The 16,030-nt window shown below is 41.2% G+C and overlaps 1 protein-coding gene across 1 annotated transcript in view; it reads right to left on the bottom strand.

The window, feature by feature from the left end:
• The window catches only part of tmem104 (transmembrane protein 104), a 39,870-nt gene extending 24,593 nt beyond the window's left edge, over positions 1-15,277 (bottom strand). Inside the window, exons 1-7 of the mRNA XM_061749212.1 lie at positions 15,033-15,277; positions 13,698-13,764; positions 13,253-13,374; positions 13,022-13,103; positions 12,853-12,946; positions 11,919-12,002; positions 111-210 (exon numbers count right to left, since the gene is read on the bottom strand). Coding sequence (XP_061605196.1) covers positions 111-210; positions 11,919-12,002; positions 12,853-12,946; positions 13,022-13,103; positions 13,253-13,374; positions 13,698-13,742 — 527 coding nt within the window. The 5' untranslated portion in view covers positions 13,743-13,764; positions 15,033-15,277. The remainder of the gene's footprint in view (positions 1-110; positions 211-11,918; positions 12,003-12,852; positions 12,947-13,021; positions 13,104-13,252; positions 13,375-13,697; positions 13,765-15,032) is intronic.
• Between the last annotated feature and the right edge of the window lie 753 nt (positions 15,278-16,030).

Raw genomic sequence — 16,030 nt, 5'->3', positions numbered from 1 at the left:
GGAGGAAGGGCTGGCGGGTTAGGGGGTCCAGCTTTAAAATTACTTTATGTGGCAGTTTTATCCTGCAATAAAAGACAATGCAATGGAGGACGTGATATAGGGAAGCTCACCAGGCCACCTCCATGAGGGATATGGGCACAGCTGCGGCGTAGATGGCTAGGTCTCCGTACAAGTACACAATGATGCAGATGTAGAACATGTTGACGCCCACTAGAAGACAATGTTCGGAGAAAACACTATTATTTGTCCCATCATATTATAGGAATGAGTACAAAAAGAGTATATAGCAACTGTGGATGAATAAATACTATTACCGCAATTTCTCATGTATAATGTGCATTTTTTTCCCCCAAAAAATAAATAAAGAGTATATATACATACATTATATAAACTCAGTGATCATGATGGTGATGTTAAAAATATATTTTAGAGTGAATATGAACAGCAGTATTGTCAGTAGCATCGTATGTCACAAAAAAAAAAAAAAATCCACAAAAAATATACAAAAACATTTGGGAATGAAATAAATGAAGTTTTAATCAACAGCATACCATGTATGTACTATGATGCACACAATGTATTAAGATGTGAATGTGAACAAAACTCAGCAATAATTGTCAGCAGCAATGTACAGCGGCTGATATAAGTATTTAACACGTCACCATTTTTCTCAAATATATTTCCAAAGGTGCGATTGACATGACAATTTCACCAGATGTTGGGAATAACCCAATTAATCCATACATACAAAGAAAGTAGAACCAATAAGATCAGAAATTAAGCTGTATGTAATAATGTGAAATGACATGGGGGGGAGTATTGAACAAGCCAACTGGTATTTATTAAATACCAGTTGTACCAAAGCCTTTGTTTGCAATGACAGCTTCAAGACCCCTGCTCTATGGAGAAACTAGTTGCATGCATTGCTCCGGTGTGATTTTGGCCCATTCCACCACACAAGCAGTCTTTTATGGACCTTGAGTTTCAGTTCTTTCCATAGATCTTTGTTTGGATTCAAGTCAGGTGATTGGCTGAGCCATTCTAGCAGCTCTATTTTTTATTTTTTTTTTGAAACCCTTTGAGAGTTTCCTTGGCAGTATGTTTCGGATCATTACCCTGCTGAAATGTCCACCCTCGTTTAACTTTCATCCTCCTCGTAGATGGCAGCAGATTTTTGTCAAGAATGTCTCAGTACATTTGTCAATTTATCCTTCCTTCAATAATGGGAAGTTTACCAGTACCATTTGCTGTAGCAGCCCCACACCATCATGTCCCCCCCCCCCCCCCCCCGAACTTAACTGTTGGTATGGTGTTTTAAGGGTGATGTGCAGTGCCGTTTCTCCTCCAAACGTGGTTTGCATTATGGCATCCAAACAGTTCAATTTTGTTCTCATGGGCCCAGACTAGTATTTAAGACTCTCCAAGTATTTAACTGGCTTGTCAAAATGTTGTTCAGCAAACTTTAAACGAGCTTTGACATGCTTTTTTTTTTCCCCCTGGCAATGGGGTCTTGCATACAAGCCATGGCGGCGGAGTACATTACTCACTGTTTTCCTTGTGACAACAGTACCTGCTAATTCCAGGTCTTTTTAAGGTCCACCATCAGGAGATTGTGTTTCGCCTCACACCTTGGCAATGAGACCTTTTTGTAGGCCATAAATCAGGACTGAACCAGCTGATATCCATTTGCACTGACAAGGGGCTGTATTGCGGTTTCATTATTGATAGATTTTAGGTGTTGTCTTGGCTTTCCATGCCTTTTTGCACCTCCCTTTCTTCATGTGTTCAGTACTTTTTCCCTGTGTCATTTCACATTTTTGACACACAAATTAATTTCTGATCTTATTTGTTCTACTTTCCTTGTATGTATGGTTTACTTGGGTTGTTCCCAACATCTGGTGATATTTTCAGATCAATAGCACCTTTGGAAGTATATTTAGTGAGAAAAATGGTGACGCGTTACATATTTCTGCCGCTGTATGTGACAAATTCATGTATACACCAGTAAGTAAATATAAACATGCAAAACCTGTAAAACCGAATACGAAACGTTCGTCTGCATATTGTATACAGGTATATTCTCGGTGAGTGTGAACAGCAGCAAGAATAGTCAGCAACATTGTAGGTAGCAAACTAAACTTAGACAATAAATAATATACTGTATATAAATAGTTACGAAGGGAATAAACACTAGCAGTCTAAACCAAGTAGGGCTGCGCAATTCATTGAATTTTAATCGTGACCGGGATTTTGGCTGCTACGATTAAATGAGCCTGATCGCAACATAGTCAGCCAGCCACCAGGGGGCAGACGCATGGTTAAGGCTTCATTAAGCTCAGGCACTGAGCTCCGGTGCCAACATCAAAATAAAAGACTAAAGTGGCATTGATGTCCAATATAGTAATATATGAAGCTTTTATTTTGAAGTGGGCTCGCTCACCACGTTGGCGGAGAGGCGGCATGTCAAGGTAAGACATCATCAACAATTGCCTTGAAGACAAAATAAAAAAAATTAAATAAATAAATAAATTAAAAAAAATCTAAAAAAAAAAGGTTCATAAATGCTGATGTAACTGTGATCAGCAGCAATAATAGTCTACAGCACTGTATGTGATGACTAAATATGAATATTACTTTATATCCAGAAGGGAATGGCAAACGCGAAACGAATATATGGATAGCGCAAAATATGACAACTCAGACCCCGGATTGTTGAGCAACTGAAATTTCACACCAAGCAAGACTCTGAAAGAACTCCCACCTACAAAGCTTCAACAATTAGTGTCCTCAGTTCCGAAACGCTTATTGAGTGTTGTTAAAATGAAAGGTGATTTCACACAGTGGTAAACATGAGCCTGTCCCGGCTTTTTTTGGTACGTGTTGCAGGCATCAAATTCAAAATGAGTGAATATTTACAAAAACAAAAAACAATAGCGTTCATCAGTTTGAACATTAAATTTCTTGTCTTTGTAGTGCAGTCATTTGAATAGAGGGTGCTCAAGGTATATCCCACCTCTCGCCCAGAGTCAGCTGGGATAGGCTCCAGCACGCCCGTGACCCTAGTGAAGATAAACGGTACGGAAAATAGATGGATGGATGGATATATTCTGTTTTTATTTACGTTTTATACAACGTTCCAGCTTCGTTGGAATTTGGGTTTGTAGTATTATTATAATATTAAGTAAATGGAGTAAGCGAATACAACAAATGGAGCTGTGAATGCGGACTGAAAGCAGCAAGAATAATCAGCAGCATTGTACGTGATGAGTATACATGAATACTTTTTTTTTTGCAGATGGGAGTGTCATTTCTCCTCTATTGGAATAAATAGAAACAGATGTGAACGTGAGCAGCAGCAAAAATAGTCATAAGTATTATGCTGTAAGCTGCAGCAATGTTAGCTTCCAGGGTTGGTGTAAGAGATTACTAAATTCTACAGGAAGTACATACTAATAAGCAAACAAAACACACCAAGAACAGTCGGCAGCGTTGCGTGTGACATATACATGGATGAATAAATGCTTCCATGTATGCCGTTGGCAATGAGAGCAGGAATATTGACAACTACACATAAATAAGTGGAACAGAAGTTGTGTACAGTCGGAAGATTTTTGTGGACATTATTAATCAAGCAACGGTGTGGTTCTCTTCATCATCGGAGCAAACAGCTCATCAGAAAATGTTGTTAGCGGACAAACACGGCGAATGCGAGCGCTCCCTTTTTAAGATGCACAGCGATCCCTCCGTCTCATTGGTGCAAATATTAAATAGCTGTAATTAAATCAACTCATCAACGCACAGGCAAATTTTTATTCATCACCATCTGCCCCCCGGTTGCCCCCCAACTTCCTTATTATCCTTACACTGCGATTATCATCAGAGTGGACCCCTCATCCATCACCCTCTGTGGGCGAGGCAAGGGGGGGGGGGGGGGGGGGGGGTTCAACGGTCAGCTAATTGATTATCGCCAAACAAAGTCAAAACGGGTCCAGTGAGGAGGAAAGGAAATTGGCAGGTTCTTCCATCAAAAGACTGCGTTGAAGAATCCATCCATTTTCTACACTGCTTATCCTCACTAGGGTCGCGGGTATGCTGCCTATCCCAGCTAACTGCACGCAGGAGGCAGGGTACAACCTGAACTGGTCGCCAGCCAATCGCAGGGCACATATAATCAACCAACCATTCGCACTCACCTACGAGCAATTCAAAGTCTTCAATTACCCTACCGTGCATGTTTTTGGGAAGTGAGAGGAAACCGGAGTACCCGGAGAAAACCCACGCAGGCACGGGGAGAACATGGAAACGCTACACAGGCGAGGCCGGATCTGAACCAGGGTCCTCAGAACTGTGAGGCAGATGTGCTGACCAGTCCCCCAACGTGCTGCACATTGAGGAATCAAACAGTAAAAATGAAAGGAGTGCATAAACATTCATCAGGGCAAGAGGCCAGAAATTCAGTCAATTCTTGTTTCACGCTGCCTACAAAGATGGGACTCTCACTTTTTGCTTGATTTGCATAAAAGTTACTGATATAGAAAGAGGGGTTGAAGTCTACAATGGGGAACCTTCTCAGTCAAGCATAAGTCACTAGCCAAAAGCTGGAAATGTTCCGCCTTTTCCCAGGTTTCTGTGTGACAGGCACTGATGAAAACTGTGGGGTTGAAGAAGTCAACGTACATTTCCAGGAAATTTTGAAGCGAGGCAGGACAATGGGCCAGAAATTCAGAACATTCTCAGGATAGCTCAACGTGACTCAGAGGTCCCCCTCACACATTCCAAGGTCAGAAACTTTTAGCCTTTTTCCTTTTTGCTATTCTGCGTGAAAAGCAGTGAATGGGGGTTGTAGAACTTCCAGGCTTAGAACGCACAGAGGTGGTACGGTGACCCTGCAATCCAGAACCTTCCCAACAAAGTTCGACATTACTCAGTAATCCCTTTCACACTACCAATTAAAACCAAGAATTGTCCATGTTCCCCCTCATTTGCTGTTCTTCGTGAAAATGAGTTGTGAAAATCCACAACTTTCTCAGCTGAGCTTGATTTGAGTCAGTAGACCCTTTTATACTGTCCATTAAAGCTGTATGAAAGGCACCAAAAGAAATTGAAGTCAACCCGCAAATGTATATCGTATATTTAATTTATATCGCAGATACTGTGCGGCACTACCAAATGAAAAAAGAGACGGTAAGCACAATCCCCTCTCACTGCCGTACATCAAAACCATCTTACTCCCCCCTCCCAGAGTCAATGGCCTGTCTAAAAGGCACTGAGGTGGAATGGGGGGGGGTTGAAAATGGACCCGCCAATTTCCTAGCCCCCCTCCCCTAAATGTCACATTTATTGCCAGGCGCCACATGCCGCACGTGTGGGAGCATGATGTCCCGCCAAACTCTGAGTGGCCATTGTCCATTACCGGGGCGCCGTATTGACTGACAGCCGCAATAAGAGACTAACCTTTTTTAATTAAGTACTCAACACGGAAGGGCACTCCATTACATACACTCATAGACCACAAAATAAGGTACACAATCGGATGATAGCCAACACAACAAATGGAGCCTTTCAAAATATGCTCCATAAAAATGATCAGTTTTCAGGCATTAGTTAATTGGTTCCAGTAGACTCGTTGTTATCTGTCCCCTGTTAGGTAAATAAAACACGCCCTACAAATACAGTCGATTTACGGAGTGCTGTGTCCAAGCATATCAATGGAAAGTCTAGTGGAAGGACAAAGTGTGCAGTAGCAGATGCACCAGCAAAAGAGATGACTGTGGACTTCAGCGGATTATCAAAAACCACCACATTCAGATGCATCCGGGAGATGGGCTACAACGGTCGGTTCCTCGGGTCAAGCCACTTACTTCTGAGCCTGAGCCAACGTAGGAAGCGTCTCAACTGGGCTAAGGAGAAGAAGAACTGGACTGTTGGCCAGTGGTCCAAGGTCCTCTTTTCTGATGAAAGTAAAGTGTGCCTTTCATTCGGGAATCCAGGTCCAAGGGTTTGGAGGAAGACTGGTGAAGAACAGAACCCAAGCTGCTTGAGGTTCAGTGTGAAATATCCACAGTCAGCCATGATTTGGGGTGCAAAAGTTCAAAAGCCAGCATCTGTGATGGTATGGGGCTGCGTTAGTGCCAATGGCATGGGTAACTTACACATCTGTGAAGGCACCATTAATGCTGAAAGGTGCATACAGGTTTTGGAGAAACATATGCTGCCATCCAAGCAACGTCTTTTTCATGGATGCCCCTGCTTATTTCAGCAAGACAATGCCAAACCACATTCTGCACGTGTTACATTAAACATTGATGTCGGTTTTTGATGCAGTGTCGCCTGAGGGATCGAAGGTCACGGGCATTCAATGTTGGTTTTCGGCCTTGCCGCTTAGATGCAGCGATTTCTCCAGATTCTCCGAACCTTTTGATGATATTATGGATCGTAGATGATGAAATCCCTAAATTCCTTGCAACTGTACGTTGAGGAACATTGTCCTTAAACTGTTCGACTATTTTCTCATGCACTTGTTCATAAAGAGGTGAACCTCGCTTCATCTTTGCTTGTGAATGACTGAGCAATTCAGGGAAGCTCGTTTTCTACCCAATCACGGCACCCATCTGTTCCCAATGAGCCTGTTTACCTGTGGGATGTTCCAAACAGGTGTTTGATGAGCATTCCACAACTTTCTCAGTCTTTTTTGCCACCTGTCCCAGCTTTTTGGGAACGTGTTGCAGCCATAAAATTCTAAGTTCATGATTATTTGCTAAAAACAATAAAGTTTATCAGTTTGAACATTAAATGTCTTTGTAGTGTATTCAATTAAATATAGGTTGAACATGATTTGCAAATCATTGTATTCTGTTTTTATTTTTGTTAACACAACGTCCCACCTTCATTGGAATTGGGGTTGTAGTATTTTAGGATTATTTTATTTGTATTTTACTTTATCTTTTTTTTTTGTTATATATTTTCAGATTGTTTTATTCATATTAAAGTGGACACCCGTATATTGGCTGTTTGGCATTTGCAAATTCACCTATTTGTGGATTTTTTTGGGAGGGAACTATCGCCCATTATTCCCAGATTTTTGCTATTTGCAATTGGGCTTGGTCAGGGTCCCCATTATAAAAAAAAAAGAAGCAGAAGCTTTTAAGGTGCTTTCTCACAAATGATTCGTCAAAGAGTTTGCCCTCATTAACCTTCCTTTTCATGCTTATAGTCTGACGTGTCTGCTGGGTGAAGATTGGAGGGGAAAGTTTGATGAAGGGACGTTTTGGAAGCGTCACAAATTAAATCTAAATGGAGCCCTGCCCTGAAGCGGCGGACCGACCACACAAACACCACACACACACACTTTGTCCCTAAATATCTGCAAATAGGACACTGCAGCAAGGAAACATGATGACAGTCGACCTTGTCAAGACACAAACTGATGCTGAAGTAGAATTGTCAAAACACGTCAACACGTCCAGACTACACATTTTCCAACTTTTTACTTCCTGTAACTGTGCCAAAAGTTGCATTCAACTCTAAAAACTTTCACTTGTTGACGTCTCAGTTCCTTTGTTCAAAATCCGTTTTTCTTTTCTTTCCACTTCCTGTACATGTCACAATGGCCAAACGCCACAGTTTCCTACACTTTTCACTTCATTTAAAGGGGCCCAATACTGTTGTCCAAAACTCCACATTTTTATTTCCCATGACTCCCAAAAATGTCCAAAAATGTTTTGGGCTTTTCACTTCCTGTATGTGTCCCAATACTTTTCTCCCAACCCCACATTTACTACTTTTTCCCCACTTCCCGCACACTTCCCAATACCTTCTGTCCAAAATCGACATTTCCTACACCGTTTCCACTTCCAGTATGTGTTCCAATATTGTCCTTAGTCCAAAATTCCCACTTCATGTGTCCCAATACTTCTTTTTCATAATATACATTATTTTCTGTGTCCTAAAACTTTTGTCCAAACTTGATGCTAAAACTCAATTGTTTTCTTCACTTTTTCTCTTGCTGTATGTGTCCCTCTACTTTAGTCCAAAACTCTACCCTTTCTTCGCGTTTCTCTTTCTGTAGGTGTTCCAATATTTTTGTCCAAAATGCCACATCTTCACGTTTTGTAGGGGTAGTGATGGGCACGGCAGTTCTTTTGAGTGTACTTCATTAAAATTCTCAACATGAGCCGTTAGCTTGGAGAAACGGAGGCTCGTGAAAGCTATCCCCGCGAGAACGAGCGGTTAAAATCGCTCACGAGTACGCTCACGGTACGTTGTCCCTTGCGCGAGCGAATCTCTCGTACTAGTTCCCAGGCAACTTCCGCATCAGTCGCTCGTGGCAGTACAGTTCGCGGCGTACATACTAGTTGCTGAGTTCCGGTGCGTACCCTTCAAAATGAAAGGCTACAAGAGGAAAACACGAAGTCAAATTAAAACTTGCACATATAAACCATTTGACATGATAAAACAGTCCCAAATTTACCTTTTAGCTGAAACATTCATTAAAGAATATTAAGTCAATTGGGTTAATTCCACACACGTTGCCTTTTAGTTCATAGGTTTGATGTTGATACTGGTTATAAAGAACCCCGAGTCAAATGTTCATTTTAGTTTATGCTGCAGGCTGCTAAGAAAATGCAAGTTCATAGTTTGGACACCCTTTATTTAAACCATGCAAACCTTTTTGAACCAGCCCCCTAAAATAATTTCTTATTAATCTATTCAAGTAAATCTCCCCCCTCTCCCTTCCTGCTGCTACCGCTTCAGCTTTCCTTGCACGGGCGAATCAAACTCGCATGGTGGTCTCCTGTCCTCTAATTACTTTATCTGTTAAGATTATGGAGACGCCTTCCGACCCACGCCCCGTGTACGTACTTGTTTTCATGTGCTTGACTGACTCAACATTAGCCGTTAGCTTGGAGAAACGGTTAGAATCGTTCATGTGTACGTTCACTGAGTAGTAAGTCGTTCCTTGAGCGAACGAATCACTCATCGTACTCGTTCGCAGTGAACCTCCGCATGAGTCCCACATGGCAGAATACTGCATATGTACTAGTACGTCACTCCTTAGCGGATCGCGAACGAAGAATTTCAACGCACCAATCACAAGTGGCAACAGTACATTTAGTTCAGTACAGTCCCTCTCCTAACGGCACGGTGGTGCCTGACGCTGACTGTTCATTGGTCCTTCGCCAAAGTGAGTGACAGAATGCTGACAAATCATGAATCACATGGCAGTATGTTTAGTGAAGCCCCTCCCTCACCTACACGAGGGCTGCTCATTGGTCATTCGCCGAAGATTCAGAAGTGAGTGACAGAACGCAAAGGTGCTGCAGTTCCGTTTCCGCTCCCAGCCGACTCGCTCAAAGAACGAATCATTTCATAAACTGAATCACTTCAGTATGTTCACTAACGCGATTCCTTCTTTTGAACAAAACTTCCACGAACGATACAACACTAGTCCCAATACTTTTCCTTTTATTACACCCTACTTACTTAATTGAAAAATCAGCAGTATCAGATGCTGCTTTTCCACTCCATTCCTGCAGATGGCACTGGTCAGTCCTACGACGTGGATACAAACGTCCACACACAGGTGGCAGCTTTTTCTCGAGCTTCTGCTAGAGCTGGATACAATGGGTCACTTGTCCCACTCGGCCCCAATTCGAGCAGACCATAACGGCAAAAATAAATGATTCAATCAGCCCCGTTATTTGGTTCGGGAGAAAAATTTCAGCATTTTGTCATGTGATTACAGGAAAAGTTTTTTAGAGGCGGACTACAATGTTTTAATTTGAGGGTTCTGGAGGTCAAAGTTTTATTAGCCAGAAATCCAATTCAACAAAGCTTTTTATCTCACTCCTCCATCTGACATACATGCTACTTCTTCTTCAAACTTGGTAAGTCTTTGGTGTCTTATTGACCCCCCAAAAAACACCAGGAGACATTGTGTTGTTGTGAGGTCTTATAAAATGTAATTTGCAATTCCAAAATGACACAAGCGCTCGCCTCTTTCCTGCCGACTCTCTTCCCACGTAAGAGGAAGTACTTACTTATCAGAGTTTGACATCTGTCCCGTCGCACCCATAATCCTTTGCAATTTAGGCTTTTGTCGAGTCGTTCTGGATTAAATCGTCAATTCACTGACACACTCTTGAGTGTCCTGCTGCAGGATCCAAAACGACCAAGACTTTATATACTTTCACTTTATTATGACTTTAAAGCTGTAATTTAGGCTATTACCATTTTACAATGTATTTCACGTGGTGAAGCAGCATGTTACTTACTTTGGCCCACTCTGATGCAAGTAACTGTCAACAATTCTATATTTGTGATAGCGTCCTAGGATATTTGTTGCATTAATTTAGTTGGTTTTTTTCCCTAAAACTGGCTCATTAAAATTACTTGATTTTGAAAAATTATTTCTCATTAAATAATTAGTGAATTGATTTATTTTAAAATAAAATTATATACATTACTCCAATAAAATACACAATTTCACATGTACATTTAACACATTTTAAAAATAATTTAATAATTAGTTAACTTAAGTAGAAATAAAATCTAACTTAATCAATTTTTAGCTTTTACATGCATATTCAATTATTTTTATTTATGAAACAATTTATTAATTCTAATTAACTTTATTAAACGATAAATTAATTTTAATTAAATTAACAAATAATTTGATAAAAACATGGGAATCATTATTTCATCATTAAAAAACTATTACAAATTTACATACAAACTAAGTATTTATTAATTCTATTGAATAATTTGTTAATGAATTCCAGTTAAACTAATTACAAATAATGCAATTTAAAATGAGGGAATAATTAGCATGAAACAATATTTAGCAAATTCATTCATTTTTCGAACCGCTTATCCTCACGAGGGTCGCGGGCATGCTGGAGCGTATCCCAGCTGACTCCGGGCTGACTCACACCCTGAACTGGTCGCCAGCCAATCGCAGGGCACATAGAAACAAACAACCAGTCGCACTCACATTCACAACTACAGGCAATTTGGAGTCTTTGGAGAACCACCGTGCCGCCTATTTTGCATATTTTACATACAAATTCAAGCTACTTTTTTATTTTGTTAAATAATTGGTTAATTATTCTAAAGAAATTTACTATAATTAATACCGTTAAAATGACAATGACAAATTATTTTATTAATCAAAAAACAATTTTGAATTAAATAAAATGAAAGTACAACCAATCGAGTTAAAGGATGGAAATTAATTATTTTATTATTTAAAAAATAGTTGGCATTTTACATACCCATTCTAACCATCTTTAAATAATTGTAATGAAAATCACTAATTAACAATTAAAATACGAGAACAAATTATTTTGTATTTTACATACATATTTTAACATTTTATATGTGCTTTATCAAATAATTGGTTAAATAATACAAATTTAATTAATTCTAAACAAACAAAGCATGTGACTTAAGTATTTTATTCATGAAATTAAGTTTATTCACATAATTTAGAACATTTTGCCCCTTGCCATTGATTCCTTCACCAATGTGTGTGTGCTGAGCGCTCCCCCTGCTGGCCCCAAAGCGTCTCTGTCTCTCTCGCTCTCTCTACACACACACACACACACACACACACACACACACACACACACACACACACACACACACACACACACACACACACACACACACACACACACACACACACACACACACGTACGTACACGCGCACACACACGGCAGTGTAGGAATTATGAGCCTGTATGGGGTTCTGCACAGGTAATTGCCACCTGAGGAGCGCAGTCCTTTCCTAATGACACCTCTTGTCTTTGTGAATGTGAAGGCAAGACATTTATGTAATTTCCTCCGTCATAATCGTTACGGCGGGGTAACGAGGAAGGTGAACGATGGGACGGACGGATGCGGGCGAGAGTGTCTACCTTTGTTGAAGAACATGGACGCCATCTGACCCATCTCCACGCGCTCGGCGATGTCAAAGTGGTCCACGGGACCGCCGGAACGTTCTGGGGAAGGTAAAAAAAATAAAAAATACATAAATAAAAATAAAGATGTAATATATTCAACAATTTCCAGGCCGTGGACCCCCAAATTGATGGAAAGTTCAGGGAGGGGGTCTCTCCCCCCACCCCCCCTTCTCAAACTTGAACAATACACACGTTCAAATATTCATCCATTCCAGCCATCCATTTTCTGCACCGCTTATCCTCACTCGGGTCGCGGGTATGCTGGTGCCTATCCCAGCTATCTTCGGGCGAGAACCGGGGTACACCCTGAACTGGTCGCCAGCCAATCGCAGGGCATTCAATCAACCTACCACGCATGTTTTTTTGGAATGTGGGAGGAAACCGGAGTGGCCGGAGAAAACCCACGCAGGCACGGGGAAAACATGCAAACTCCACACAGGCGAGGCCGGGCTTTGAACCCCGGTCCTTAGAACTGTGAGGCAGACGCTCTAAACAGTCGTCCACCGTGCCGCCTGTACCAATACCTTTGTCGCAAAATTTTCTTTAATGCCTGTAGGTGTCCCAATACTTTGCTCCAAACGCACATTGATTTTTTTGTTGTTTGTTTTTTTCAATTTCGAGTTCCTGCACATGTCCCAAAACCTTTGTCCAAACTCAACCAATTAGCAGAGCTGCTCGAATGATTGACATTTTTTTCATCCAATGATAAGTTGACTTCACTTCCTATCCAAATGTCACGTGTCCCAATATTTTTTAATCAAAACTCAACATTTTCTTCACTTCCCCACTCCCTGTTGGTGTCGCAATACTTTTCTGCAAACTCGACCAATCAGCGGATCTAGTCTAATGATTGAGATCTCTTGGGTCCAATGATTATTTGATCACTTACGGACTGACAAGATGGGCTTGGTCTCCGGTTCGGCCTGGCCCCTTACTATGCCGTCATCATCCGAGTACTCTGAGGTGGAGTCGTTGTCGTTGATCTGCTCGTGAACACATACAGTCATTCCTCATTTCTAAGAATGATCATAAATCATATGAATATATAATACGGTGACCTCATCCTGCTCCCTCCTCTTCCATCTCAGCTGAGCGTTGGCCGCCGCCATCGCCTCGATCATGAAGGTCGTGGTCATGTAACTGGACAAGGGGAGGACACCAAAATGTTGAGGTGGACAAAAGTATTGGGACACCAACACACAGTGAAAAGTGACAAATAAGTGGGAAAATAAAGACCTACAAGATTTGAAAATGTGGAGTTTGGGCAAAGGTGAGTGTGAGACACTCACCTCATGAACGCCAGGAAGGAGACGAGTATCAAGCTGACCACCCAGCCCGCCGTGGCGAAGGCTTTGGGCATGGTGAGCGCTCCTGTTCCCACAATCAGGTTGAACATGTACACCAGACCCACCTGCACACCCGTGACACCACCACGAGCCAATTAGTCACTTTTTATGACTTGTTCATGGTCATATTCTTGGAGGCAAACACTTGTGACTTGAGTAAACAAACACTCAGGAAGCATTCGATCAGTTAGCGGCGAGCTTTAATCGTTTAACGCGCTCGTCCGCTTGAGTCACGAGCAAAGCCAAACCACGAAAATACACTTCAGCGCTTTAGCTTCCTCTCCATTTTCTCATTGCGTAATCCCATCTGCAAGGAAGTCTGCGCTTAAAAGTCATAAAAACACAGAACAATAAAAGCTGAATAAATGCTTCTGGAAGGTAGACTCACAAAGGCAGAGTAGGGCTCCCCCGTGTCTGTGATTCCGCCCGCCATGGCTGACGGGATTTGTCGTCACCTGGCAGGAAAAAGACAGGCACAATAAACAAAAATGGGAGGACAGCATTCAGGTGCAGAGAAAACTTCACCTTCAAAACCTAACACACGTGGATGCAATGCAAATTACACGCATGTAAGGTACGGCTGGGCAATTTGTCATACTTCAAATGTATTGCTCAAGATGACTTTTTTTTTTTTTGTTTTTTTTGGTTAAATCGATCCTGGGTGGGTTTTCTCCGGGCACTCCGGTTTCCTCCCACGTCCCAAAAAACATGCGTGCTTGGTCGGTCGAAGACTAAAATTGTCCGTAGGTGTGAGTGCGAATGGTTGTTTGAATGGATGGATGCATTTTTGTAGTTCAAAGCATGTCCTATTGACCTGAACTGCTTACACTAACAACATTGCTCCTTCCTTCATTGTCTCAGTCACGCCAGCTTTTTAAACACACTTTTTACCCTTTCTTCAATACTTTCTTCATTTAACCTCAGTCAGGCTGTTTTTTCTTCTTTCCTACCTTTCTTTCTGCCTTTACTCCACACTGCTTACTTCCTTCCTTCCTCTCTCTTCAAACCTATTTTCAGCCTTCCTTTCACCTCAGTCAGATCTGCTTTTTTCTTCTGTCACTCCCGACCACCTTCCCCAACTCTTTTTGTCATTCACTTTTTAATCCTTCCGTCTTTCCATCGCCCAAACCTAATTTTCTCGTTTCCTTCCTAAATCCTGTTTTTTCCCTCTTCCCCCTCCCTTCAGTGCCTAACAACCACTTTTTATTTAGCACCCTTCCACCCCAGATCTACGTACTTTTTTCTTCCCGACCGACCATCTCCGTTCCTTCCCTCACACCTGCTTTTTATTTTGCATCCTTCAGTGCATGTCAGACCTACTTTTGTCATCTTTGATTCCAAACCTCCTTCTATACATTCCCTTCTTCCTTCCTTCCTTCCTTCTTTAGTTCCCTCAATGCTTCTTTCTTTCAGACATTTTTTATTTTGCATCTTTGCTTTCCACTGACTTATTTTTGTTTTATTTCCTTCCTGACCACCTACCTACCTCCCTTTCTGCCTTCGTCTCCCCTTCCCTCTTTTTCCATCCTTCCTTTGCTTAAATCCTTTCCTGCCTTCCTCCCTTTGCTACCTTTCCAATATTGCTTTAAAATGCACAACAACAAACAAAATCGCCTACTTTTGGTGCACCCTTTACTATAGTATTTATTCCAAAATTTAGTCAAATGACAAAGATCTGTCAGTGGAGCTCACGTGATTGATTACAAAGTAAACATGAGCTCACCTGTCTTTGGCTTTCCTGACGTGCTTTGCTAGCTGTGTGTAGCTGCTAACAGGCTAGCAGGAGCCGTCAGCCGGATCAAATCCACACCAACTGGCCAGCGAGCTTCACGCGAAAGCAGAACCTCTCCCCCGAGTTGTAACATGAGCTATTTATTCGTTCCACGCAAAGCGACAAATCGCCTAAAGCTACACTTCACTCATTGGCGTAAGCACGGAAGCCACCCATTACGCGTCCAAGGGTCACAACAAGCATTTCCGCTTTGGATTTTCAAAGTAAGATAAAATACGCGGTTTTCCAAAGCGTAGATTTTACTTTGAAGAATACTGTGAAGTTTTGGTTGTTCTTGTTACGATGATCTTATCTTCCTGGTTGAAGCGTTACCCGTTTCACAGTCCACAGTTTCGCCAAATTAATTCAAAATAGTGAGTTTGCCACCGTTATCACAAAATAACCACATTAATCGTGAAAGTAGTGAAAGACATCCAGGTGTCAGAATACACGTTTAAAGCATTTAAATTGTAGATGAATATATTTCCTTCATCGACTTTGTGGCCATTTATAGGTACATATCAATTAATTAAAGTTTAATTTAGATCAATTCTAAACGTGAAACTCATAATATAGAGATGCATTAGACACAGCCAGAGTGAAATAAAATCCCAAAAATTGGAATATCATGGAAAAGTTTATTTCCATAATTCCATTCAAAAAATTAAACTTTCATAGATTATCGATTCAGGACCCACAATTTAAAGAATTTCAATTATTTATTTGTTTATTTTTACATAATGCGGGTTTAAAACAGTTATGGCCTGCAAAAGTTGGACTGATTTCTTCACACTATTCAAAATTTTGAAATACCTGATTTTGTGGGATTTATGAGCTGGAAATGGAAATAAACTTTTCCATGGTATTCAAATTTTTTGGAAAGGGTCTGTATGTGTATAATTTTGACTATAGTTTACGGCAAACGAAAACCCCCAATTCACTCTCCAGAA

The sequence above is a fragment of the Phyllopteryx taeniolatus genome, chromosome 16, assembly GCF_024500385.1.
Source record: "Phyllopteryx taeniolatus isolate TA_2022b chromosome 16, UOR_Ptae_1.2, whole genome shotgun sequence".
In the NCBI taxonomy this organism is placed as follows: Eukaryota; Metazoa; Chordata; class Actinopteri; order Syngnathiformes; family Syngnathidae; genus Phyllopteryx; species Phyllopteryx taeniolatus.
Note: the sequence above shows the minus strand (reverse complement) of the source record. Positions and strands in the feature narration are given on the sequence as shown.